The following is a 26,530-nucleotide window of genomic DNA, read 5'->3' as shown; positions in this document are numbered from 1 at the left end:
TCCTGTTTGACAGAGGAGGGGACCTAAGCACCGTGCAGTCCCACAAGTAGTGAGGGGTGGAGCAAGCAATGGGACTCCAGGATATTCTCTTTCCTTCCCTAGCCATCCTAGCCAGAGAGGATCTCTTTGCTTTCCAACTTAAAGGAAAAAAATCCTAAATCACATCTCTATGTTTTAGAATAATAAAGAGCACCCATTTAACTCAACCAAAAACCACTGTCAAAGGATGAGTGTGTACACCCCCAACTCAGAAAGTATAAAGGCCACACAGATAAGAATCACCATTTTGTGTCCTTACTCCCATTTCCTGCATGGGGAGCAGGAATGTTCCTCCCTACCTTATCCTGTGATGTTAAAATAAATCCTTGGTAAAACTTCAAAAAAAAGATCACCCCTTCCATGTGTGCAAACACTCATGGCCTGGGTTGGTACTCATAACTTCTGGCCTCTGTTTTCGGATGTTTTCTGTTTGTCCAATGGCATTATAGAGTCCAGAACCCCTGGGACCTGTGGATTGCTGCTTCCTGGTTCTCTGACTGACACACAGGCTCTTGCAAATCCTAGAGGCTGCATCCTGCTGTAATGCTGGGTCTTTGCAAAGCAGCTGAGACTCCTACCTTTGGGCCCTGCACACACAGAGCATATGCTCTTGGAAATGTAAAATAAATGAAGCCACACATTCTCTTAGCACTGCCACATAGGGAAATAGCTGCCTCAGAGGGCGGCATACAGTGAGTCTGCCATCCTGGAACACCTTCTGCATTGGACAGGGCAGTACCCACACACCAGGATCAAAATCCCAACAATCTAGACTGCATGTTCTCAGTGTCCCTTCTTGAGTACACAGGACAGGCATGAGCAGATCTAAAAGTACATAGGACTGATATGAGACTGCCAGCATGTTTTCTTTGCCAAATAAAAATATTAATTTTTCTCGGCAGCACTGGGCCTCCTACTTGGGGGCAAGTGCTCTACCACTTGAGCTACACCTCCATTCTTTTGATTTTAGTTTGTTTTCAGAGGTTTGTGCTTTTGCTTGGGCTAGCCCTGGATTATAATCCTACCTCTGACTCCTGAGTAGCTAGGATTATAGGCATGTACCACCATGCCCAGCCTCCAAATAAAAACATTTCTAAAAATTACTACCAGCAAGATTTCACAAACAAGAGGAAATTTCTATATGGGAAATACATGTTTTCAGAATAAAAGGTGATTCTTCCCAAGGAAGAAGACTGGGCAACTTTATACTGACTTTTATTTTTAAATTTTTTGGTGGTACTGGGGTTTGAACTCGGGGCCTCATGATTGCTAGGCAAGTGTTCTACCACTTGAGCCACTCTGACAGCCCTATACCGACATTTTTAAAAAGGTTCTATTTAAAGATATTTATTAATGCAGGAAAATTACAACATGAAATTTTGTTTTGTGAACATTCGTTGTACATGTTTTCCCCTTGGTCCAAGCTGGTGGATGTGGGGAGTCTATAGCCTCTCTGTAGCCAGAGGTCGATCAGTTGTCCACTTTGTGCCAGCTCTGAGGCTGTACTTGAAAAATTACGGAAAATCCAGTTGTACAGAGGGATGTTGGCTACATGCGGATACAGAACTATCAAGGCTTTTCGTTCAATTGTAAGCATTCCGAGTGAAAGGAGGGAAGGGAGCAGTGGCTGCTCTGAGGCTCTGTGCTCCCTTCCAGAGGCAGGAGGCAGGGGATGTGCTCACCAGCTCACAGCCCCAGCACGGAGTAGCAAGGGATTCTTTCTCGACAGTTCCTTTGGTTTTTGGTTGTTTCTTGGTTTTGGTGGTACTTGAGTTTGAACTCAGAGAGCCTTGTGCTTGCTAGGCAAGTGTCCTACTAAAGCCCTTTACTGCTTTAGTTATTTTTCAGGTAGGGTCTCATGTTTTTGACAGGGGCTAGCCTCAGATTGTGATCCTCCTTCCTGTGGCCTCCCATGTAGTTGGGATCACAGTAGTGTGCCATTATGCCAGGCTTGTTGGTTGAGATGGGAGTCTCAAACTTTTTACCTGGGCTAGCCTTGAGCTCCGATCTTCCTGATTTCTGCTCTCGAGTAGCTGGGATTATAGCGATGTATGCAACCACTTCTGGCCATGGGTGATATGCTTCTAATAAATAAACCTTGGGGCGACTGTACTCGCTAAGTGATTCCTGGGTGCCTTTTGGGAACACACCCCTTCCTAACAGAGGCCCCGGTTGTTATTAGAAGACTGAACACATGTCTAACACAGAGGGAGACTCCAAGGAGAGCCAGAGTTAGCCATGTACGGGTGTCACCAGCAGCAGGAACACTCTTAGGGGTGGGGAGGTGTCCTCCAGCATATAGTGACTAGCTTTCTAGAGTCTAGTTGTGAGGTTTCAGAAGATCTAAAAGAAAAACCTGTCCACATGTAGACAAAAGACCCTCCCAAAGAAGGTCCCCCACGTCCCATCCACTCTCCCTTGCCCCCAGGCTGCTCAGGAGCAGCTGCCTGCCATGCCTCACACTCCAACCTCGACCTTGTCTGGGCACCCGTGCCCCGGTGTTTGCTCACAGTCAAGCTGGGCTCACCCTCGCATCCACGGTAGACAGCAGCCATGAATCAGAAGTATGCAGAGGTCATTCCAAACCACATGCATACAATCCCAACGTTAAAAGGCTTTCAACAGTTTTTTTTTTCCCTTGGAAACTTCTACAAAGTATTTAAATAACACTTTGTAGAAGTTTAAATAACTTCTACAAATCTTGTAAGGAAGTCAATCTAATCTTGTAAAGAAGCCAATGTGACCTTTAGAAACCAAAAAGAATCCCAAGGTGAAGAAAATGTGTGCATGTTTCCAACAGTAGGAAATTGCTCTGGGTGATGCCTTTGGATTGGATACATTTCAGTTTTTGGTGAGGGAGGTGACAGTTTTGTGGTCAGACTTCTGGCTGTCACAAGAATGATTAACACAAGTGCTGATGAATGTGACTTGACAGGTGATGTGCAATCCACCTGTGTCAACTGAAAGCTTTCTCACAGGTCCACCTGTGAGAAACACAAGACAGTCCTAGGGCAACAAGAATGGGACCGAAACCCCAATCCCATATCTGAGTCCTTCCTGACCTCTGCAGGCATGAGCCACTGATGCCTGGCTAGGCTTCATGATTTCTAAGAAAAGCTAGAAAACTAGATTTTTACATGAAATCTCCAGTTTTTAAAATTTGACTTTTGCTGGATGCAGGTGGCTCATGCCTGTAATCCTAGCTTCTCAGGAGGCAGTGATCAGGAGGATCGTGATTTGAAGCCAGCTGGGAAAATAGGTCATGAGACCCTATCTTGAAAAACCCCTTCACTCCCCACCCCCACACAAATGGCTGGTGGAGTGACTCAAGGTGTAGGCCCTGAGTTCAAGTCCCAGTACCACAAAACAAAACAAAAATCACACCCACACAAACTTGACTTTTTTTCCTAGTGTTGGGAATAGAACCCAGAATTTTGTGCATGCTAGGCAAACACTCTACCATTGAACCACATCCCCAGCCCTTGACTTGAACTGAAAACAAATGCTTTGTGCTGCACCAACATATCTGAATATGAACACAGCCCTTGGTGTGGTCACCAGCTGCAGCCTCCTGTTCCATGTGGGTGCCCAGTGTGCAGAGAAGGGGCAGGACCAGGCAAAAGTAGGGACTTTGTTTTTCCCCCAACTCCCAGAACAGGGAATCCAGATGGGGAGCTCAGTACCACTGAGGGCAGACCCACAGGGAATGCCATGCTAAGGGTCTGGGTAGATTGGGCGATAGGCCGGCATCGAGAAACCAGAGCCCCAGCAAAGTCTAATGGAGGGTGATGCTGGGCCTCCTCCCCCCTCCAGTCTAGGGTGGCAAGGATGGGCTTGAAGAAGCAGGGTCCAGGAACAGAACAGTTGGTTGATGTTGGTTTTTACTGGTGCTCCTCCCCTTGTGTCTGGGAAGGAGACAAGGCTATGAGGACAAAGGGATCACAGTGGAGATGCTGGCATGTGCCAAGGATGTCCCCTCTAGTGTCTCACTTCCTAGGGGTAGAGCCCCGTGCCCAGGACCTCAGACTTGGACTTTATTAGGAAATGGTATCACTGCAGATGTACTTAAGATGTGGTTATCAGGGTGTGCCCCAATCCAGTATAACTGGTGTCCTCTATAAAGGGGAACTTTAAGCACAGTCATGTGCCCAGGGAGAACAAGTAAAGATGAAGGCACAGATAGGCACGCTGCTTCTACAAGCCCAGGCCAGGGGACAGCCCTGGAACAGATACAAGGAACCAACCTGCCCACACCTTGGACTTGGGACTTCTGGCTGCCAGAACTCTGAGACAATACATTTCTGTTGTTTAAACTCCCTGGTTAGTGGCAGCTTGTTATTGTAGCCTTTGGAAAGAATCCAAGGCTTGACTCAGTATTCCCTGGAATCCAGATAGGGCCATAGAAGGAGAGGGAATTCAACCAGGAGATGGGGCCACCTGAGGGAGGCATCCAGGGCAATATGAAGACACAGCTTGTGTTTCATCCCATGCTGGAGGTGTCCGAACCCAGAGTCTTCCTGTCAACACAGGCTTCCTATCCGGACCATAGCTGCAGCCCTCACAGACAGCTCTTAGGGGGAGGCATTCACGTGCATCCCTTCTTAGCCTCGTATCCCTTCTTTAGGGTCTGAGAAGTCACTCTCCCGTTTTCCCCACTTGGAAGTGCTGGGTGTGGGAGGCAGTCCTTGTTGAGGGGTGGCCCCACAAACCTCGTTCTACTTTGTACTTCCTACCTATTCCCACGCTGGGGATCCTGGGACAGCCACAGCACCTCCACGGTGAGCACGTGCAGTCTCATTGGTATGGAACTCTCCCTGAGAGACCAGCAGGAAGCATTCCACAGATGAGGGAAACTGAGGCAGAGAGGGCCCAAGTTACTCATGCAGGATCTCTCCCATGATCCACCTCTGGGAGGGTGACAGGAGCCCACTTTCAGTGCTTTCCACGAAGATTCTTCATGTGCACCTGCGTCTCTTCTCCAAGGACTCTCTGGGGGCATTCCTAAGCCTTTGGCCAGGGTCTCTACCTCAGTCCCCAGCCCTCCTCCAGTCCCCAAGCCTGGTCTTCCCTAGAGAGGGTGAAGGGGGGCGAACAGCGAAGAACAACAGAAAGCCTGCGCTCTGCCCCACAAACAAGTCTAGCATAGAGGCGGCCTGAAAGGAGGCAGTGTACGGCGGGCGGGGGCAGCAGGGGGTGGGGAAGCTGCATAAAGGAAGGTTGTTTGAGAAGGCTGGGGCTGGGCACCAAGGGATGGACAGATGGCCTTTTATCCCTTAGTCCGCGTTGTGCCTGAAAACCCTTTCTCTGAAACGAGATGGTGCCTGGGACCCTGTGTCCAGCTGTCCCTATCCCTGCATATGCAGAGGAGGTGGGGGCTCCAGGTGTCACACAGTTCAGGGCAGGATGGAAGGAGCAAAACCGAGAGGAAGAGGATGGAGCAGGGCTGTCTGGAGCCATATCTGCACCAATTGCCTTCTTAGCTGGAAGTCTTTTGTGTTAATAAGCCCACCTCCATGGCCCCCAGGGAGCAGTCTCCTTGGAGCTGGTCATTTTGGGAAGCCAGAAACAAAGGTTCAGTGAAGGCCACAGATCTGCTTCTTCCACTTCTAAGAAGTTGCTCTCTGCCTGGCTAGGCCCAAATCAGAAGCCAGGCCCTGTGCGGCTGTGTGGCCTAGGGAGCCACACTGGCACGTGACAAGCCACAGAACCTCCCAAGCAGGCCCCACAATCAACACATAGTCATCAGCTCTGCAGGTCACTATTCCTTACCATGGCAGGAAAAAGAAAACATGTAGGAAGCTTGTGTTTCAGGTACAACAAACTGCCTTGCTCAGGAGACGTGGAGAGAACGACAGGAAGACAATCCCAGCCCCTGGTGTCCTTGACCCCAGTTCACTATGGACTTGCTTCTATTCATGAAATGAGCCCTCTTTGAAGCCATCACCCATAACCTTGTCACCAAAAGCAGAAGGCAGTGGAGGAAATCAGAACATTAGAAGAGGGGGGGAAAATGGTTTGAAAATACTGAATGATCACTAAAGCTTCCCAGGATAGCCCAAGTTTCGTGCCATTAACTTGGTTTTCTGCTAAACTGTGCCATGGACCATCTGCATTCTCGTAGTCCCTCCTCTCTGGTAGGTTTAGGACAATGCTGTAGGGAACACACTGAGTCAATTGGCCATATGGGCTGTCTATTGCCTACCCATGAATGTCTACTGGGGGATCTGGAGATGTCAGGGGAAAACCCCCCACCTGGGAGCATGGGGTGGAGGAGGGATGTGGGCTTGTGGGGTTATCAGGTGGGCTCTCTGAGACTGCAGTGGGAGGATGGAAAGGAACTGACCTTTGATTCTGATGAGCACTGTCCCCAGCTGTGGGTGTGACTTCCTCAAACTTTATTCTTTTATAGATTTGATAAGATCAGATCATCTAGACTGTGAAGTCTTGAAACAAGCTTGGACAATGTGCTACCCACAAGGAAAATACATGGAAGCTAAACTCTATTATTTCCTCACTGACCACAAGAAAACAAATCTCAGATTGGTCCTGTGACACTCCAAGTTGGGAGGATTGTCCCCTTCAATACTATATTTTGTTTATTTTTAAAGGAGAAACAAAACCATTCCTTTATAAATAACCTCAAACGTCACCATCCTAGAAGCAATATTTCTCAATTTGTCTTTTAAAATCTAATTATTTAAGAAAAATAATTGTTGTTGTTTACAAAATAGCAAATGATGTGGTACAAGAAATAATAACAGTTCTTGAACTGTTTTGTAAAAAAGCCAAACAAACAAAAAACCCCAAACCTGCAAATAACAGCAACAACCACAAAACCATTGCCTTATTCCTAACTATTTCTCATAACCAGATTCCAACAGTTTCTACTTCCCCTGCCCACTGAATTCGTTCCTTTTATGGTGGGGGGATATTTATGCTTAGCGGGGTTGCTCATCTGTGTTGGAGAGCATGGTTAGTTCTAGAACAGAAGGCCGTGGGACTCAAGCTGGGTCCTCTTTCCCCTCTCTCATTTAACCTGACAACTTCCTGACCCCACTGTGTATTTCTGAAGTTTGCTAGGTCTGTGCTGTGAGCCCTTGAACTGGTAACGAGAGGTGGTTCTTGGAGTATTCCTTACACAGCAATTTTTTAAAATAAAATTTTTATTAGGATATATTCTTTATACAGAGGGCAGGATTCATAGTGACAATTCTGACTAGACATTGTACACACAAAATTTTACACTTGTTAAACACCATGTTTTACACTGGGAAAACAGAAGAGGAGAGAGATTTACGTATAATGGTCAAAAGTCGTCAAGATCGAACATAGTGGGCTGGGGGGTGTGGCTCAGTGTAGAGCACGTGCCTGACATGCACAAGGGCCTGAATTTGATCCCCAGCACTGCGTAAAAAAAAAAAACAAAACAAAAAACTAATACTGAAAAGACTAAGAAAGGCAGTGTTAACGTGTCATTTGTTCACTAGAAAATAAAAATTTTTAAAAAAGAAATTAAAAAAAACCAAACCTACAACCAGAAAGAGCTGAGAGTTAAAAGGGACCATCTCTAGCAAAAGGAAATCAGGATGGGTAGAGAAAAGCAAAGGTTTGCTAGGGACCATTATTCCAGAGAGGACCACAGCTGTGGGCCAGAGCCGCCCGCAGAACGTTCTGCACTGATGGAAGTACGCTGTGTCTGCATTGCCTACCAGAGTAGCCACAAGTCTACTGAACACTGGAAATGTGGCTGGTATGACAGAGGATGTGACTTTTAAAATTTGATTTTAGCTCATTTAAGTTTAAATAGTCACATAGGACTGGTAGCCACCATATTGGACAGAAAGCTCTGGATTCATCTACTCAAGATGGTTTCAAATCTCAACTCAGATGTTCTCTTGGCATCTCAAACCTAATGCTACCCCAGTGGACTTTAATTGCTGGGTCCCTATTCACTATTAATCATTTCCATAAATCAGTCCATCCAGTTGCTCACGACAACGCATCACCTCGACTCCTCCCTTTCCTTCATGTTAGTGTCAAATCCATCAGCAAGTTCTACTTGTTCTATGTCTAGAACAATCCCAAATTCTCTGTATCCTCATGGTTACCCAGTCCAGGACACCCCACCCCCTGGGCTATCTGAGCAACCATACTGAACTCTCTCTTCTGGCTTCTGCCTTTGACTCCCTTCCATCTACAACTATCTAATAAAACAGAATCAGCGTCTTCAGTAGTCTGCTTAAAACCTTCTGATGACTGCCTACTGTCCCAAAATAAAATCTACATCGCTAATGGCCCAAATGATGTATGCATATATGAGTAAATGAGTAAACAAACCAAAAAAATTAATAAATCTACATCCCTGATTACCCACAAGCCCCATGAAGACAGATGCCCCGATGACCTCTCTCTCCACACTTGCCCTCATTCACCATATCCCAGCAACACCAGCACCCCTTTAGGTCATACTTCAAAGCCTTTGCACTTGGTGTTCCTTCTGCCTGGAATGATTTTTTTTTTTTTTGATGGTACTGGGGTTTGAACTTAGGGCCTCATACTTGCTAGGCAGGTGCTCTACCACTTGAGATGCACCCCTAGTTCTTCTTTAGTTATTTTTTTAGGTAGGGTCTGGGGCCACCCTCAGACTGTGATCTTCCTATATATGAACTCCTCACAGCTAGATGACAGATGTGCAACGCTATGCCAATTCTGTCTTTTGAGATGGGGTTTTGAAGACTTTTGCCCAAGCTGGCCTTGAACCACAATCCTCTGGATTTCCACCTCCTGAGTAGCTGGAATTAAAGATATGAGCCACAGCACTTGGCAATCCTGGAATGATTCTTACCAGTATTTTTTTTTTTAAGACAGCTCCTTTCCATCCATCAAGTATCAACTCCTTAGAGAGGCCTTCCCTGACCACCTCCATCTAAAGCTGAGACTGCCACTCTGTCACAGCTCACTGATTTAAAGATATTATCCTGCGGTATGACATACACACTGAATGTTTACATTTTGTTGTAGCACTTGCCACCACCTGTAATCATTACGTCTGTTCCTTCTTCTGGCAGGTAAGTCCCGAGGACAGAACCCAGTTGTCCTTTTGTCCCTAGCAGCAAGCACAGCGCCAGGCACAAGGGGCTGTCCACGGTGTCTGTAGTTGTATACAGAAGGAATATGGAAAGGGAAGGTGGCTCTGACAGCCCCTGGGACCACCTGCAGCCTTGGCCAGCCTGGTCTTTGGAGTCTGTCCTTCCCTGACCAGGTGAACAGCTCAGGTCTAGTGTTGGACCTGTACCTGGACAGGTGAGGGCAGCAGGTCACAGTAGACCCCACAGGCCCTGGCCACAGGGACAGGGCAACTCTGAGAGACCAGAACGTCCCCATTCCCCAGCTCCTCCAGGGGCTGGGTGGTCTTGGCCGGGAGAGTCCAAACACATCTTAACTGAGTTTTAAAAAACAACCATCCCTCCCCACCTAGCAGAAGTCCACTCCTTCTCAGCAGATGCTGGAGTGAAGGGACTCAGAAGCCCCTTTCAGTTTAGTCCCCATGGCCACAGATCTCATGGGATTTCAGCCCTCCCCACAGTCCTGTGGGGAGGCAGGGAATGAGGAGATCATGACTCCTGATGGTGAAATGACCTACTCAGAGTCACACAGTCAGTGTGATGCAGAGACAGGACAATCAATGGTATGGTCATTGGGCTGGAGTCCATGCTCCCTCCTCTATCCCAGAGGGCAGCAGGATGGTCTGCTTGGGCAATGTCCACTGAGCAACTGCACTGGACCAATGAAGGGAACAGAAAGGAGGTGGGGAAATGTTTCCAGTTTCCTTGGCCAGAGGGACAAAAAGTTTGAAACTTACAGGGTTTTCTAAGAGATGCCAGGCTCCCTGCTAGCAAACATGGCTCCTTCATGGCTCTCCTAGCCTTTGGCTATCATATAAGACTTGACTTGCAGACTTCTCCAATCCCAGGCTATGAACACAGGGCAGGAAATGTGTGTAGGACCTACCAAATGCTAAGTTCAAGGGCACCTTCTCCTTCAACACCCCTCCCCCTCCTGCATTCCTCAGCTGGGATCCCTGCTTGGCAGCCCCCACTTTGGGCTCCTCCATTTTGGACCCTCCCACTCCCACCATGGGTTTGCTGACTGGGGTCTTCCATCTGCGTGGGTTTCCCTGAAATAGCTTCCTCCTTGGTCTTACCTCAGGGCCTGGGGCAAGCTGGGCAGCCCCAACCTATGAACGTCAGATTCAACTGTGTCTCCAAGGCCAGTGATATGGCCCAGGATGACTCTCAGCTCCTGTCTGGTCCTTTGCTTTCTCTAGTGGAGCAGAATCTTGGTTGGAATGGAAAGAGGGGGAAAAAAAACCCTCTAATAAAAAATTAGTAGGGCTGGGGGCGGGGCATGGCTCAAGTGGTCGAGGCCTTGGCAGTGCTCAGCAGGGTCTTGCTATATAGCCCAGACTGGCCCAGAACTCATGATCTTCCTGTCTCAGCATCTTGAGTGCTGGGATTAAAGGTGTGCACCACCATGCCTGGCAATCACTGTTTTGTTTGCAATGCTAAGCATTAAAACTACGGCTTGTACAGGCTAGGCAAGTGCTCTATCACTGAGCTACATTCCAGCCCTGTGATTTCATTAGTATAGAGTCCAAAAACAGTTCTAAATATATATATATATATATATACATATAGATGTAAATCAGTGACATGATAAAGGTGATTTTTAGAAAATGTAGAGAAAAGATTATTCCATAAATCTACTGGGATAATCATTTACTCATTTGGAAAAAAAATGAACCTAAAACAATCCCTATCTTATTCCTTGGACCAAAAAAATTCCAGGGCAGTAAAACATTTAGGTGAAAATGAAAAGCAATAAGAAAAATCATTAAACATAAATTTATTAGCAGGTTACCAAGTTACGATGATTGTTTGGGTTTTGAACTCAGGGCTTCATGCTTGAGCTCTACCAGTTGAGCCACTCTGCCAGCCCTTTTGGTGTTGGGTATTTCTGAAGCCTGGGTCTGGCTTCAAAACATGATCTTCCTGATCTCTGCCTCCTGAGTAGTTAGGATTACAGGCGTGAGCCACCAGTGCCTGGCTCCAAGGTTTTTTTTTTTTTTAATGTATAAAATCCTAAAGTAGGGGAGATTTTTCTAAGACTGAAAGATCTTTTCACTACATGAAAAACGTGAAGGTTTTGTATAGAGGAAAAATAAAATTGAACAAGTCAAATGTCAAGTGGAAAGTAGGGGAAAATGGAAAATGGGCAAAGATTTTCTATATCTAAGCAGTGATCATAAATTAATAAGAAAAAGAACAACCATCCCATTGTGAAAGATGGACAAAGGATGTGAAAAGATTTACTAAATATGTGCAAATAGTTCAGAAATATGAAAAGATATTGAACCTCCTTCACACTTCTAAAAATAAAAAATTTAGCCAGGTGCCAGTGGCTCACGCCTGTAATCCTAGTTACTCAGGAGGCAGAGATCAGGAGGATTGTGGTTCAAAGCCAGCCTGGTGAATAGTTTGTGAGACCCTATCTCAAAAAACCCTTCACAAAAAAAGGGCTGGTGGAGTAGCTTAAGGTAAAGGCCCTGAGTTCAAGCCCCAGTACCTCAAAAAATTTTTTAAAGAGGGAATTTTTTTTAATCCATTGGCAAAGGTAAGAAATACTGATAATATACATCATTGCAAGAGTGTGGACAAACAGGCATTCTTACTCATTTTTGGAGAGTGTTTAAATTGGTACACTCATTCATTGTTGAAGGCAATAAGCGATATCTATCAAAATACAAAATGCACAAGGCTCTGGATTTGATTCCTAGCATGGCAAAAAAACCTCCAAAAAACCCAACCCATATTATTATTTTGATCCAGAAATTTCAAACTCAGGACCCTATGCTACAAATTTATTTGCTCACATATGTACATGTGATCATGGAAGGATGCTTAATTGTGTTTATATAAGAGGCAAAAACATCAGTAGGGACAGCTATTAAAAAAAGAATAAAGAAGCCAGGGTGGTGGTTCATGCTTATAATCCTAGCTATTGAGGAGGCAGAAATCAGGAGGATAGAGGTTGAAGGCCAACTGAGGCAAACAGTTTGTAAGACCCCCATCTCAACCAGTAAAAAAGCTGGGCATGGTGGTACATACCTGTTATCCCAGTTATGGAATGAAGTGTAAATAGGAGGATCACAGTACAGATTAGTCTTGGCAGAAACCCAAGACCCTATATGAAAAATAACTAAAGCCAGAAGGGCTGGGGGCATGGCTCAAGTGATAGAGCACCTGGCCAGCAAGTACAAGGCCCTGAGTTCAAACCCTAGTAAGTACAAACAGAGAGAGAGAGAGAGAGAGAGAGAGAGAGAGAGAGAGAGACTGAGACTAAAACAAATGGAAATATTTCCCTACATTGCTAGTGTGGAAAGTAGAAAGTATGTCACTGGGTGAGGAAAAAAGGCAGCCGGTTGCTGAGCAATGGGCATCATGTGATTCTTTTATGGGGACATGGAGAGAAGTCTGGATGCGTGAGCATGTCTGGAATACTTTGGGAACTGCACAAGAAATTGCTGGTGGTATTGACAGACAGCCGAGGTTGGGGGGACACTCAGTGGCATATTCCTTTAAATGACTTAAATTTTGTAAACTATGTTCATGTGACATTATTATGATAGAGAAAGGTGGGAAGTCTACAGTAGACTAAAATTAGAATTTTAATCAACTTCTGTTCTCCTTTCCCTAGACAAATAGAATACGGCTGAGTGTGCTAAACCTTGGACAATGATCTCTCACGAAGTGCCTTCAGTGAATATCAATTAATGTCAATGAAAATCGTAGCTCTGGGACATGATGGACTTGAAAGAGCCCAGGGCCAAGTCCCTTTCCAGTCATTTCAGCAGGTGCCCCATCCAGAATCTGGAACATTCCACAAGAATATTCCTGAAGGCTCATGGGTGTTGGTTACACGTGCGGCTCAAAGCCAGTTAGCCCACTGCAAGCTCTGTCATCATCATGGGCTCCCTGGCTCTGTGTCCAAGTTCACCCGTCTGCTCGGTCCTTTGCCCAACAGGCCATGTTTCTTTCCCCTGTACCTGGTAAGTTCTCCCTTGACTGAGCTCCAGTCTCTGGGACATCCTTTATACCCTATCCTGGCATAGAGAAAGTATTTAGAAGAGGTGGAATGAAGGGTCAGAACACCATAGTTCACTTATTTCTGTAAGGAGATTTCTTTCTTTCTTTCTTTCTTTTATTGGTGGGATCGGGTTTGAACTCAGGGCTTTACACTTGTAAAGCAGGCACTCTACCACTTGAGCCACACCTTCAGTCCTTTTGCTCTGGTTATTTCAGAGATGTGGTCTCGAGAACTATTTGCCCGGACTGGTCTTGAGCCTGGATCCTCCTGATCTCAGTTTCCCAAGTAGCTAGGATTACAGGAGTGAGCCATTGGTGCCCAGCCATGAAGGGATTTCTGTGTTTTCTCTTTAAATTCATGCATACATGCTACATGTGCTAGATTCATGATAAATACCTCTTCCCACCTCTCCCCAGGGCAGAACACCCACTACCATAGGCAAAGCCTGATATTGAGGGCTCCAGTCTGCTAAGATCCACTTTCAGTTGACTGGCTGGGATCAGTTCCAACTCCACCCAGGGTGCAGGGTGAATTCCTCTTTGGGGTGAATTCAAGCATCATGGAGGAAAAGCAAGAGGTGCCCACTCCTGTTCTCCCTTCCTGCTAAAGGATCTGCTCTTAAACCTGTCTGGTGTGCTCCAGTGGGTCACCAGCAACACAACAAGGGAAATCCAGACAGACAGGACTTAGAAAATTCCCTCCCTTCCTCTTGAACCTCTGCCAGCCTTGCACTCCAGGGGGAACCACAGTCATGGATAGTGCTACTCAGAGCTGTCACCACATTGGCCTGACACTTGGCACGACCACAGGGTAGCTCTGGCAGAACACCAGGGGCCCTGATGGAAGGGTGTTCCACCTCACTGTGATAAGACTTGGATGTTGGAGAGGAGAAGCAGAGACAAAACCCAGGTCACCCGTTCCCGTTCCCCTTCCTCCAGGTCTGGGAAAGCCATGGTGGAGACTTGACATTGTGATCTCGTAGCAAGGGTTTGGGAAGCGATGAGAGCCTCCAAAGCCATTTGACTCCAAAGAGCTCCTCCTGACACAAGTGGTCCTGACATAAGGACCAAGTGGACAGGAACCTTAGCTTAGCAGCTGCCTCCCTGAGCTGGCAACCCCTTTTCCCATCTAACAGAAGGAAAAGTTGTCTACTCCCTTGGACACCTTGACTCCCTCCCCTCAGTTTAGTACGGTACCAGTGACCAACAAGCAAATTGGACTCACTGGAGGAACATCAAGCCCCTTAAGGAGCATTCTGGGGGCCACAAATTAGTATTATTTCAGATCACCATAGTTTCTGGACCTTTCATAGGCCTAGAAAATGCTTTGCCATAGAGTTGGAGGTGTAGCTCAAGTAGTAGAAAGCTTGGCTAGCAAGCATGAAGCAGAGAGTTCAAATCCCAGTACCAACAAAAAAGAAAACAAAACAACCAAAACCAAAAAGTACTTTGAAATTATAGAATCCAGAGTATGGCTGCAGCAAACAAAGATCCTCTAATTCCCCTGACTCCAGATGCCCTCAGGCCAACATGTCACTCCTTCTCACACTTTGACCTCCTGCCCCTCACCCTGTGGAAGGGCAGTTGCTGTGAGGTTGGATTAATCAGTAACTGGGCATGCAGGGAATAGTCACGTGTCAGGGGAAAGGAGTACCTGCTCCGCTCTGGGATCTCCCTCACACAGTACGCACGTCCCACACGTCATCCCAGAAGGAAGAGGTAGTTCATGAGGTTCGGAAAGCAAAGAGGCTCCTCCGTCTTCACAGGCTGACTTCAGCCCAGTCAGAAGGAAAGGGGGACCCTAAATTGTACCTCACCCCTCCTAGCTCCAAAAGAAATGCATTTCTTGTGCATCTGGAGATCTGTATTCTAGGATTTCTCTGAGCTATGCATTCATAATCTGCCCCACATACTTTAAGAGTTCAAATTCAGGCTGGGCGAGGTGCCTCACACCTGTAATCCCACCTACTTGGGAGGCGGATATTGAGAGGGGTGAAACCAGCCCAGGCAAAGAGTTATTGAGACTCCATCTCCACAAATAAGTCAGGTGTGGTAGTGTACTTGTGATTCCAACTAAGGGGGATGCTGCAGGTAGGAGGGGGATGCTGTAAATAGTAGGATCACAGTCTGAGACCAGTCCTGGGCCCTACCTGAAAAATAAACTGAAGCAAAAAGGACTGGGGGCATGGCTCAAGTGGCAGAGCCACTGCCTAGCAAGGGTGAGACCCTGAATTCAAACCCAGTACCCTCCCACACACATAGACACACACACACGAGTTCAAATGGAAATCTAAGGGAAATATTTCAAAAAGTATAAATTGTTATAAAAACCTAAGCTGCATTACTATTAGTTCTATAGGAATCATGGTCATCCAAGTGTTCTTTATCTAAGGCCCTAAAGATTCAAGTTACAAAGGGCAGTCAAAAACATCTTAATATGCAAATATCCATCAGTTGGTTGGTGACTTATAAATTCAGTCCCTGCTCACACACTGACCACCTTCTTCCCCAAGTTTGGCAGGACATAGGCACAGGGTCTTTCTTTAAGGGTAGGAGGTGGCTCTCATCTGACAATATGCAATAAGCAAAATGCAAAGCAAAGCTGAAAATCAATGCAAGAAAAGAGAAAATTTCATGAAGTCAATGAAAAGAACAGAAAACTGTTTGACTCAGAACTCCATTGCCAATAGGACCTGGCAAAGTCAGGTCAGCTAACAATGGAAGACAGGCAATTGGTAAAGGATGAGAGCTTCCGAAAGAGACTAACTTCTTTATCAAAGGATCAAGAGACCCTTCACCATTAGACGCACTTGCTAAAATGACCTGCACTCAGATCATGCTGTCAATACCCAAGGTGGAGTTGGAAAGTCGCATTGTGCTTTACACAAGTTTATCAGACAAACTAAAATGTGCACAAAAACAACATAGCTTGACTCATTATTTCTTCAATTTAATAACCACCACACAATTGCAGTCTTCATCTTGAATCCAGCCATGCCTGCACAGCCAGGTTCCACATACACAAAGGTGGTCCATAAGATTATATTGCCTCGTCTTAGTCTGGGTAAGCACATTACGATGTTCACATGATAAAAATCTCCTTCAAATGCACTTCTCAGAAACTTCTCTCTTATTCAGCAATGCCTGGCTGTATTTTTTTTCTTCCTTCCTTCCTCCCTTCCTTCCTTTCTTCTAGAGGTACTGCAGCTTGAACTCAGGGCTTTGTACTTGCTAGGCAGGCTCTCTACCATGTGAGCCATGCCTCCAGCCCTAATTCTTGGTACTCCAAAGGACTTGCTTAGGACAAGAGAGAGCATCTAAGACGCCAGGCTGTTCTGGCATTATCTCTGATTTGGTGTGTAATGGGATCATAGAATTTGAATTTATTCTACCGAGTGTAGGAGCTCTTTGTTCCTCCCTGACAGTACATCTCAAAGTGAACTGACTTAAAAATTTGAAGTCTAGGGACTGGAGGTGTGGCCCAAGTTGTAGAGTGCCTTCTTTGCAAACATGAAGCCTTGAGTTGAAACCCCAGCCCCACAAAAACAAACAGAAAAACAAAAAATTTGAAGTCTTAAACTGTGTGTGGTGGTGTACACTTGTAATCCCAGCACATGGGAGGCTGAGGTAAGAGTACCTTGAGTTTGAGGCCAGCCTGGGCTGCATAGTGAGACCCTGTCTTAAAAAGAAAAAAAAAAATTGGGGCTGGAGGTGTGACTCAAATAGTGAAGCATGAAGCCCTGAGTTCAAACCCCAGTCCCATCAAAAATATTTTCTGAAAAATAAAAAATGTGAAGTCTTTCTTTGATCTTCACGAGTAGATGATGCCCAGTTCATAGACTTTCACTGTTACATAGGTATGTTCTTTTTTGCTTTTTTTCAGTTCTGGGGTTTGAACTTAGGACCTCATGCTTGCTAGGCAGGTGCTTGACCACTTGAGCCACTCCTCCAGCCCTCACTGTTACATAAAAGTAGAGACCACTTAAGAACAACTAGGACGGGCTTGGCTCAAGCAGGATATCATTTGGAATTAACAAACTAAAACCATCCTTTACTATAAATCTCCCAAGCCTTTGATTCCATCTTTCATTAGGAAACCTCTGTATATGGGATCCTAAGTGAGGCTGAAAAGGTCCCACTGGGCACAGGAAAACGTGGAGAACTAGCATTCTATCTGCTCCTCCTTTTCAAGGAGAAAGTATGACTAATTCCCTTGGGTAATTATCAACCAAGCTTGTTGTAGACTGTATGGCTCACTCCATGTAATCACGTGTACTTACAGCGATGGAATTTCTGGTGACTCTCTTTCCCATCCCAGGTCTTTAAGACATCTTGCATGTACTATAGTTCAGCTGTGTTAAAGCAAATTCTCTCACTTTGCTTATCCAAATGCCTTGTAATATGCCATTGAGGCTAGAAACCAAGGGATTTTGATAATTAGGCATTGAGGAACTGCTTTGCAATATAAAATCTCGAGCCTAAGGTTCTTATTTCTCAGTTATAAACTTAATGAGTCCTGCAAGCATCAGGTTTGTTGTTCCCTGATTTTTGAAAATTATTATGACTGAGATCTTTTTCCATTGGAGAGAAGAGCAGGTGAGGAGAGTGGCTATCAAAATGGTCTGCCTGGCCAGGCACCCTGGCTCAAGCCTGTAATCTTAGCTGCTTGGGTGGCAGAGATGGAGAGGATCCTGGTTTGAAGTCAGCTCTGGCAAAAAGTTTGTGAGACCCCATCTCAACTAATGGCTGGGTGTGGTGGTGTGCACCTGTCATCCAAGATACAAAAATAAGATGACAGTCCAGGTCAGGCCAACTTGGGGGCAGAAAGCAAGGCCCTACCTCAAAAACCAATGCAAAAAAGGGCTGGCAGCATGATTCAAAGTGGTAGAGTGCCTGCCTAGCAAGCACAAGGCCCTGAGTTCAATTCCCAGTTCCACTAAAAAGAAAAGTTGTCTGCCCACCTTAGATAAACAGCAATTAGAGAAGAATGAAAACCACTGCTCTGAGACTACAAGTTTTATAGAAATTTGCAGAAGAAGTAAACAGCTGGAAATCTAGGCAACTTGGGTCATGTCTATGCATGTTATCCAGGCACTTAGAGCCACAGGGGGACTGGTCACAGCCCTAAGAGCAATGTGAGCTGAGCAATGTGAGCTGTCAATTGTATTCCTTCCTTCTTTCCCTCCCTCCCTCCCTCCCTTCCTTTCCTTCCTTCCTCTTTCTTTCCTCTCTTTCCTTAATTGAGACAGGGTCTCAGTTTGTAGCCCAGGCTGGCCTTAAACTTGCTGTATAACCTAGGATGGCCTTGAATTAGTGATCCTTCTGCCTCCACTTCCCAAGTGCCAGGATTATAGCACTGCACCACCACGCCCAGCCTATTGGTATCTTCTATGGTCAACTTCACTTCTGTCCCAGGTAGAGCAGTCCTGGGATGAGTGATTAGCAGTAGCCTGGTATGGAAGATATTCTGATCTCTCTCTCTCTCTCTCTCTCTCTCTTTCTCTCTCTCTCTGCTACCCCCCCCTCGCCCGGCTGCCAAGAACTGAGGGTAAAGGCCCTTTTAGTTGATAAACAAGAGATTTTTTTTTTACATTTTTAATCCTTTCTTTTTCCAGAAAGAAATGCTTGGCTTTATCTATTTTTTGGTAGTACCAGGATTTGAACTCAGGGACCTCATCCTTGCTAGGCAGATGCTCTACTTGAGCCATACCCTCAGCCCTTTTTGCTTTAGTCACTCTTTATTGTCTTTTTTTTAATTATTGTTGTGCTGGAGGCTCATTGTGACATTTATAAAGGTTCTTACAATATATCATACTTGAATTCACCCCCTCCATCATGCTCCTTTACTCCCCCCATTCCTGGAACAGTTTCAACAGGTCTCATTTTTCCATTTTCATGCATGAGTACATAGTATTCCACCATATTCCCTGTCTTACACCCTTCCTTATGTCCTCCCCCCTCCCACTGGTACCAATCCCCAGATAGGACGAGAAAACATCTTTATTTGTTTAAGATAGCTATACAGTGAGTTTCATTATGACATTTCCATGTATATATGTATTATAACCCAAAATGGTTCATTCCCTTTTTTTTTCCTTTCTACCTTAGTCCCCTCCTTATGGTGACTTCGACAGGTTGATTACATTTTAATCCTCGAGTACCTCGTGCTTGCTGACGTTATCACTTGCCTTTTCAATTATGCACACGGGTTGGGTTTTCCAGGTAACTCATTCATTCATTTATTCAAATCTTGCCCAGTTCCTGCTGGCATGCACCAGTGTGCTAGTGTGTTCTAGGGAAACCCAGGTGAATCAGACTATGCCAGTACTCAGGGAGTTTGCAGTTTAATAGACAAGAAAATAGAGAAGACTTGTAGTGAAAGTACACTAAATAAGGAACAGTGTTATGAATGCTGTAACACAGGTGTAAGTAAAGTGCCCTGAGATTTTGGGAGAAGGAAAAAATCTAGTTCTAGATAAGGAAGTAAGGAGAGTCTCTGTGGAAGAAAAAGCATTTAAACTGGACTTAAAGGATATAGCACTAGGGAGCCACTGAAGACGTAGGAGCACTGCCATAACATAACCAAGTTCTCTTTAGAAAGCTTCACAGGCAACGGAGTGCAGGGGAGATCTGCCAGGAGACTACTGCAGTAGTGAGCATAACAGGACTCTGACTACAGTAGGGTAGTAGTCAGGGAGATGTTCTAGAAGGGAGACTTCAGTTGCCCATGGACTCTAGGACAGGGCGGCTCATGGAGACGGCTGCTGTGAAGAGGAAGGAAAACACTGAGGATCGAGAAGGCCACCCCCACACCATGCAAGTTCACAGCCAGGTACAAGCAACCCATCATGGAGACACAGGTCAGGATGGCAGCTGTCTCTCTTGACTGCGAGGATGCGGGAGGTCAGCACAGGTGCCGGAAGCATCATTTATCATGATCTGCGTATGATGAAGGGTTTACCTGAACAGTGCCTTGAAGCTTTGTCTACCACTAATGGAGAGCACATGTGGTGTGACAGGCAGGAACAATGGTCCCCTGCCCATGCGTCCATGTCCCAACATCTGGAACCTATGAGTATATTACTTTATGTCAGAAGCAGTTTGCAACATGATAAAGCGAGCGCACACAAGGGAGGGGTGAGGATAGGTAAGACACCTAAAAAACTAGACAGCGTTTGTTGCCCTCAACGCAGAGAAACTAAAGCAGATACCTTAAAAGCAACTGAGGCCAATAGGAGAAGGGGACCAGGAACTAGAGAAAAGGTTAGATCAAAAAGAATTAACCTAGAAGGTAACACACATGCACAGGAAATTAATGTGAGTCAACTCCCTGTATAGCTATCCTTATCTCAACCAGCAAAAACCCTTGTTCCTTCCTATTATTTCTTATACTCTCTCTACAACAAAATTAGAGATAAGGGCAAAATAGTTTCTGCTGGGTATTGAGGGGATGGGTGGGGGAGGGGGTGGGGGCAGGGGGAGAAATGACCCAAACATTGTATGCACATATGAATAAAAAAAAAAGGAAAAAAAAAAGCATTTTGCAGGTAAGACTAATTAAAGCTCTTGAGTGAATAGATTATCCTGGATTATCCAGGTGTGCCCAAAATAATCACAGTGTACTTGTAAGTGAAAGCCGGAGGCAGAAGATCAGAACAGATGTGATGAAGGAAGTCGAGACCAGATTGCTGGCTGGAAGCTGTGAGTCAAGGAACCCAAGAAGCCTCTAAAAGGTAGAAAGGGCAAGAAGACAGACTCTTGAGTTTCTAGAAGCAATGCTGCCCTGCCCACTCATTTCTGACTTTTGACTTCCAGAACTGTAATGGAATACACCAGGGATGCTTTAAGTCACAGTTTGTGATGTTTTGCACCACTAGGAATGAATTCAGGCAGTAATCTCAGAGAGTAAGGTATTCGGAAGCCAAGTGGGGAAGGAGGAACAGGAGGGGCAGGGAGGGGTCAGCCTCAAGGACTGCTGCCAGACCAGGTGAGAGAGGAGGAAAAGTGACTGCCAGGCTTAGGGAAGTGAAGGTTCTAGAGACTCTGACAAGGGCTGTTTCAGTGAGGTGGTGGGTTTCAGAGAGAGTGGGGTGCTCGTTACCTGTCTGTCTGAACAAATGAAGACTACATGTGGACCAGCGATGAGTGTGTGATGTAGTAAATGGAAAAAAGGAAAGGGAAGCTGATAGATGCCGCTCTGGCATCAGTTTGGGTTGTTTCCTGGGAGATTTCCAAAGATGACCATTCTCATGTGACTGGGATTCCTGTTTGCCTTTTTATTCTCTCCACAGAATCCTAATGTCTGACTTTCCTGAGCCTTGAAGTCATTCACTGAATTCTGGGATGACACCAGGGAGCGCTCTGGGCACCTGTGCTTGTTCCAGGGTGGGCACAGAACTACCAGTGCTACCCCTTGGCTCTGGATTTATCATCCAGCTGAGACTCATCTGGCACTGCAGTAGGACAGAGCCTGGCAGGCAGTAAGGGGTGGTGATTGCTGATTGCTCAGGGAAGCCCAGTTGGGAAGCCCTTTTGTGGTGGATCTCAACCCCCTTCAGCTAGTCAACAGGGAGGTAATGCTTTCATCTGAGTTCTCAGTCCAAACTTCCAAACTGGGCTGTGCTAGGGATTTCCCTGGGTCTGAAGTAGAATGGGAATTCCCAGTCTTTTTGCACTTAGATCACCTGTGTCCATTACCTTTTAATTACTCAAACCTTTGAACCTCTGAACAACCACATTCCAAAGCCTGCCAGAAGCATGTGTGGCAAAGGCTGTGGATTTCTCAGCCACTCAGAGATTGAGATGTACCCTGTAAAATTAGGACATGGTGCCCAGGCCCTCAGACACTGGGTTATCCTCAACAGCAGTGGCTTGCTTTCCTCCACAGTCTTCTCAAACAGAGGACTTGTTTCTAGCTGTCCTCTAGAGAAGACCTCTCAATGCACAAGGCAGGAGAAACACAAACTATTCTTTGACAATTATCTCCTTGGTAAGCGCATTTAGGGTTAAGAAAGAACCTTGATTGGACTATGATAAAAGTGTTAAGTCTCTCATCAGAAAAAATGTACATTCACTCATTTTTCACATACAATTTTGTCTCTTTTGTCCATCCAAGAAAATGGTCCACAGAACAGCATGATTAAGAAGCCCTGCTCTAAGCTGGGTGTGGTGGTACACACCTGTAATCCCAGCTACTTAGGAGGCAGAGGCAGGAGGATTGTGAGTTTGCTGATAGCCCGGGCAAAGGTACCATGACCCTGTCTCAAAAACAAAATAAAAACAAAATGGCTGGGGCTTTACCTCAAGTGGTAGAGGGCTTGTCTAGCAAGCCTGAGGCCCTGAGTTCAATCTACAGGACCACACACACACACACACACACACACACACACACACACACACACAAAGAAGCCTTCCTTTGTTTGTCTCCCAAAGTATGACATTTCTTATTTTAATAGTTTTATATTTATTTTAAAGTGTATATGAAACCTGTGATTCCACTGGCCTTATCACATAGGGTGAGTAAACAGTAAGATAAAAAAGGGAGTTCATATAAAGGTAGATAAATATTAAATGTAATATAGTTGAAGTGGTATGCCAATTTGGAAAGAAGTGACAGTGACTCATGGATGACCAAAGTCTGAGAAACATAGTATCTATGGCTTTGGAAGGGCGTTTAGACCCAAAGTCCTCTCCCTTCTTTTTTCCTTTCTTCTTTCTTTCTTTCTTTCCTTCCTTTCTTCCCCCCTTCCTTCTCCTCCTTCTCCTCCTCCTTCTTCTTGTTTTTTGAGGCATTCTGGTTGCAACTCGAGAAATGGACTTCATGTTCACAGCTAGAACAATACTGCTCTTACTGTCTGGTGTGAGGAACTTGATCTCATTGGCCCCTGAGGACCAGGGATCATGCCAAGAGGCCTGGGCTTCCCACCTCAGCCATGGCTCTTTCACTTGCTCAGGTGGGCAGCTTAGCCTCCTCAAGTTTAAGGCCATGACCACAGCAGAACCTGTCTCATGCCATTCACCTCTACAGTATGTTAGCTCAAACAAGTTTGACTTGTTTTGTGTATGTCTCTTCATGTGAGTATAATTGTGTGCGTAAGTATGTACATAGAGGGGGTGTGGCAAAGTGGGGGGTGGGGGGGAACAAAGTGGGCTGGACTTTTCCCTGGAGACCCAAGATGCTCCCATGGAAAGACTAAGCTGAGGGAAGAAGGGCCCCTGGGGGGGGTGCCATTCAGAAGTGACCCCCAAACAGAGCTCACTCATGACACATACCTCCTGCTCCTCACACTACAAGAGGGATTCACCCCAACAGGTGTCCCTACCCATGGTCCAGGGGGAGAGGAGGGAGGTGGAGAAGGCAACATGGGGTTGCTAGAACAGCTTAGCTACAGAGAACATAAATGTCTTGCCTCCATCCAGGCTTCTCTCTGAAAGTTTTCCCCACCCCAGATTTCTCCGTTGACTATCTCTCTCCTCCAATTTAAAGAGAACCCATCTAGTTTCTAGATTACCTTTGATAGAAGTTGCCAGACAACTGGTGTGTGACCATGTTTATAGGTGTGCTGTTACTTTTTATTTTTCTTCACATTCTCAGGTTGGGGCCCAGAAATCAAGACATGGATTGCTACATGGAACTCTTGAGGTAACAGGTGAACACAGGGGTAGGAAGCAAATGTAGACTGAGTCTTCCCTCTGCAGCCTTCCTAAGAGACAGGAAATCCTAGTGCTGGGTGGCTGGCAGAGCTGAGAGGTGGAGCCATCCAGGGCAGCTAGCCAGGAGTGATATTCAGAATGGATATCATTGAAAGGAGAGACCACACCCTAAGGTTCCTGTCTACAGGACACATTTACAATGCAGAGCAGGCCCTGTGAGCCATCACAGATCAGGAAGTTGTTAGTATTCTAATCTGTTATTTTTCTGCACTCAGTATATCTTGTATCTATTTCTGACCCTTTGGCAAGACCTAAGACTAAAGATCAATTTCCAAGATCAAGTTGGGCTTCCATGGCAGAATGCCAAGTTTTACCTATGACCTCTCTTTCCCCTTCATTACCGCACTTCCATCAAGCAGCCTTTTACCTGTTCTCCTCATGTCCTTCCATTCCTTCTTGGCATTGCCACCAGGATATTCTTCCAAAGTCGCAAATCTGATCATGTCACACTTCTGGATGAGTCTCCTGACAGCCTATGGTTCCATAAATCAAGCCCCCAATTCTGACCCCAGCTGACCTCTGGTCCCCTCCCATACCCCTCCTCTCCTTGACCACAGCCATTTGGTTTTATTTCTGTCCTTTGACTGTGCCAACCTCTTCCCCTTCAGATTCTTTACACATGCTGTTCCCTCTGTCTGGAATGTTCTTCCCACCACTTTGCCTGGCTAAACACAATTAGCTCTTAATGTAAATGTCACTTTTCAAGAAAGTGCCTCTGAACCCCTCCCCTCAAGATCTATACTCTGATGGCACTATGTAATTAAATAATTATCATGTAATTAATATATTTCCTCTTCCTGTTTGATCCATGAAGACAGGAGCTGTAGCTGTTTTGCTCATTAATGCCTGTCTGTGCCTAGCACACTGCTGTTGACTCATTAAGAGACCAAAAAAGTAACTGAATAAATGATGAAGATTTAGGCAAGATGGCCTGAGAGGAGCCAACCTGGAACAGTGAGTTGCAAGACCTTTCATCCAATGATCTCGAAGCACTTGAAAGCAAGAGCAAGCAGCAGGAAAAAACTGTTGGTCTGCATCTAAACAGGATGACCCCACTGTCACAAGTTTTATAGCCAGGCTTGGAGAATCAGAAGTCAGCTTGCCTTGCTCTGGTCTGAGCCTACTTACAGACCTATGAATAGGGACCGTGTCCCCTGCCTGTGGAGCCTTCGGATGGAGAGGCATTGATTTTGTTGTCAGTGACACTCTCCTTTTCACTAACTAGTTGTTTGACCTTAGACATTCACAGAGCCTCTCTGAGCCTCAGTTTCCACATCCTAAAATGGAGAAAACAAAAACCTACTCCAGGATGAGTTGAAGGTATAAATGCCACAAGGAGTTCCTACCACACAGCAGAGTATGGTTTAGCACACAGACTGGGTTCAGAGTGCTAATCTCTCTTCCTTGGCAAAACTGGCTTATGAATTTCATTTCACTTTCCTACACCCACACCACTATGTAGCACAAAAAATAAAGTGTGTGTGTGGGGTGGGGGGCTGAGGAGTTGGAGGATACAGTTCACTCTTACAAGACACTGCCCAGATCCTTCCACCCATCCTGGGAACGCCCGGCCCTGGGAAATCCAAGCTTGGATTCTGTGCCTCTTTGAAGCAGGAGTCGGTTGGGATGGGGAAGGAAGAGGACAGGTAAACCTTGGAGCCTATTTATTTAAACAGAAGGGGACCAGTTGCAAAGAGGGAGGGGCTGATAAGGGAAGAGGAAGGGAGGACCGGGCGTGGGGGTGAGTGGAGGCAGGGGCCAGAAATGGGGATCTAAGTTACCAGCGGGCTGGGGCTGCAGAAGGAACAAGTTGGGAACATGAAGAAGGAATTGAAGGAGGGAGGCGGGTCGAGCCGTAAGGTTAGAAAGGAAGAGCAAGTTCCTGGCGCGCGCGGGGGCGGGGGGGGGGCAGTGACCTGTTACCTGGAGAGGAGGAGGGAAGTGGTGGGAGGGGAGAGCGGAGGCTGTCACCTTGAGTCCTCTTAGAGGACAGGTGACCCCAGCTCGCTATGCGTGGAGTGCTGAAGGGGTGAGGGGTGGGAGGCAGGGATCTGCCCGGTGCCCGGGTGGTACCTGCGGGTCCCCTTGCAAGTCGCCCACGTAGTACTGCTCCAGCCAGCGGCGCGCGTTGTCCGAGTGTCTGTGCGGTGGTCCGTCCAGGTCGGCGGTAATGTCCTGGCCAGCCCGAGCCCTCAGAAGCTGCTCGCCCCCTGGATGGTGCCGCACGAAGTCGGTGAGGTCGTAGAGACGGGCGCCGCGGCGGACCCAGCAGGCACCGGCCGCCAGGCGCCGCTGGACCTCCGCGGGGGAGAAGGAGGCGGCGGGGGGCGGAGCGGGGGCCATGGTGGGCGACTCACTGCAGCTCGCAGCTCGGTGCCGGGCGTCTGCTCGGCGGCCGCCCAGCGCGCCTCTAACATCCCCGGAGCCGCCGCGGCCGCAACGGGCCAGCCGCCACCGCACCTGCTCATTTGCATGCCGCGCTCCCATTGGCCGCTCCGCAGGCTGCGCCCCCTCCCCATTGGCTGGCAGGAGGGCCTGGCACTGTCCGAGTGGGGCGAGCCAGGCACTGGGCGCTGCCCCGCCAGGTGGCTCTGGGCAGGTAGAAGGCGTGATGGCCAGGTGTGTCCGGTCGA

At 46.6% G+C, this 26,530-nt stretch overlaps 1 protein-coding gene across 1 annotated transcript in view; it reads right to left on the bottom strand.

The window, feature by feature from the left end:
* Fa2h (fatty acid 2-hydroxylase) overlaps nucleotides 1–26,313 on the bottom strand; it is a 51,560-nt gene extending 25,247 nt beyond the window's left edge. The window contains exon 1 of the mRNA XM_020179661.2: nucleotides 25,971–26,313. Within this exon, the coding sequence (XP_020035250.1) occupies nucleotides 25,971–26,240 (270 nt within the window). The 5' untranslated portion in view covers nucleotides 26,241–26,313. The remainder of the gene's footprint in view (nucleotides 1–25,970) is intronic.
* Between the last annotated feature and the right edge of the window lie 217 nt (nucleotides 26,314–26,530).

Source organism: Castor canadensis, chromosome 15 (assembly GCF_047511655.1).
Source record: "Castor canadensis chromosome 15, mCasCan1.hap1v2, whole genome shotgun sequence".
Classification (NCBI taxonomy): Eukaryota; Metazoa; Chordata; class Mammalia; order Rodentia; family Castoridae; genus Castor; species Castor canadensis.
The sequence above is the reverse complement of the archived record's forward strand: the minus strand, read 5'-3'. Positions and strand labels throughout refer to the sequence as shown.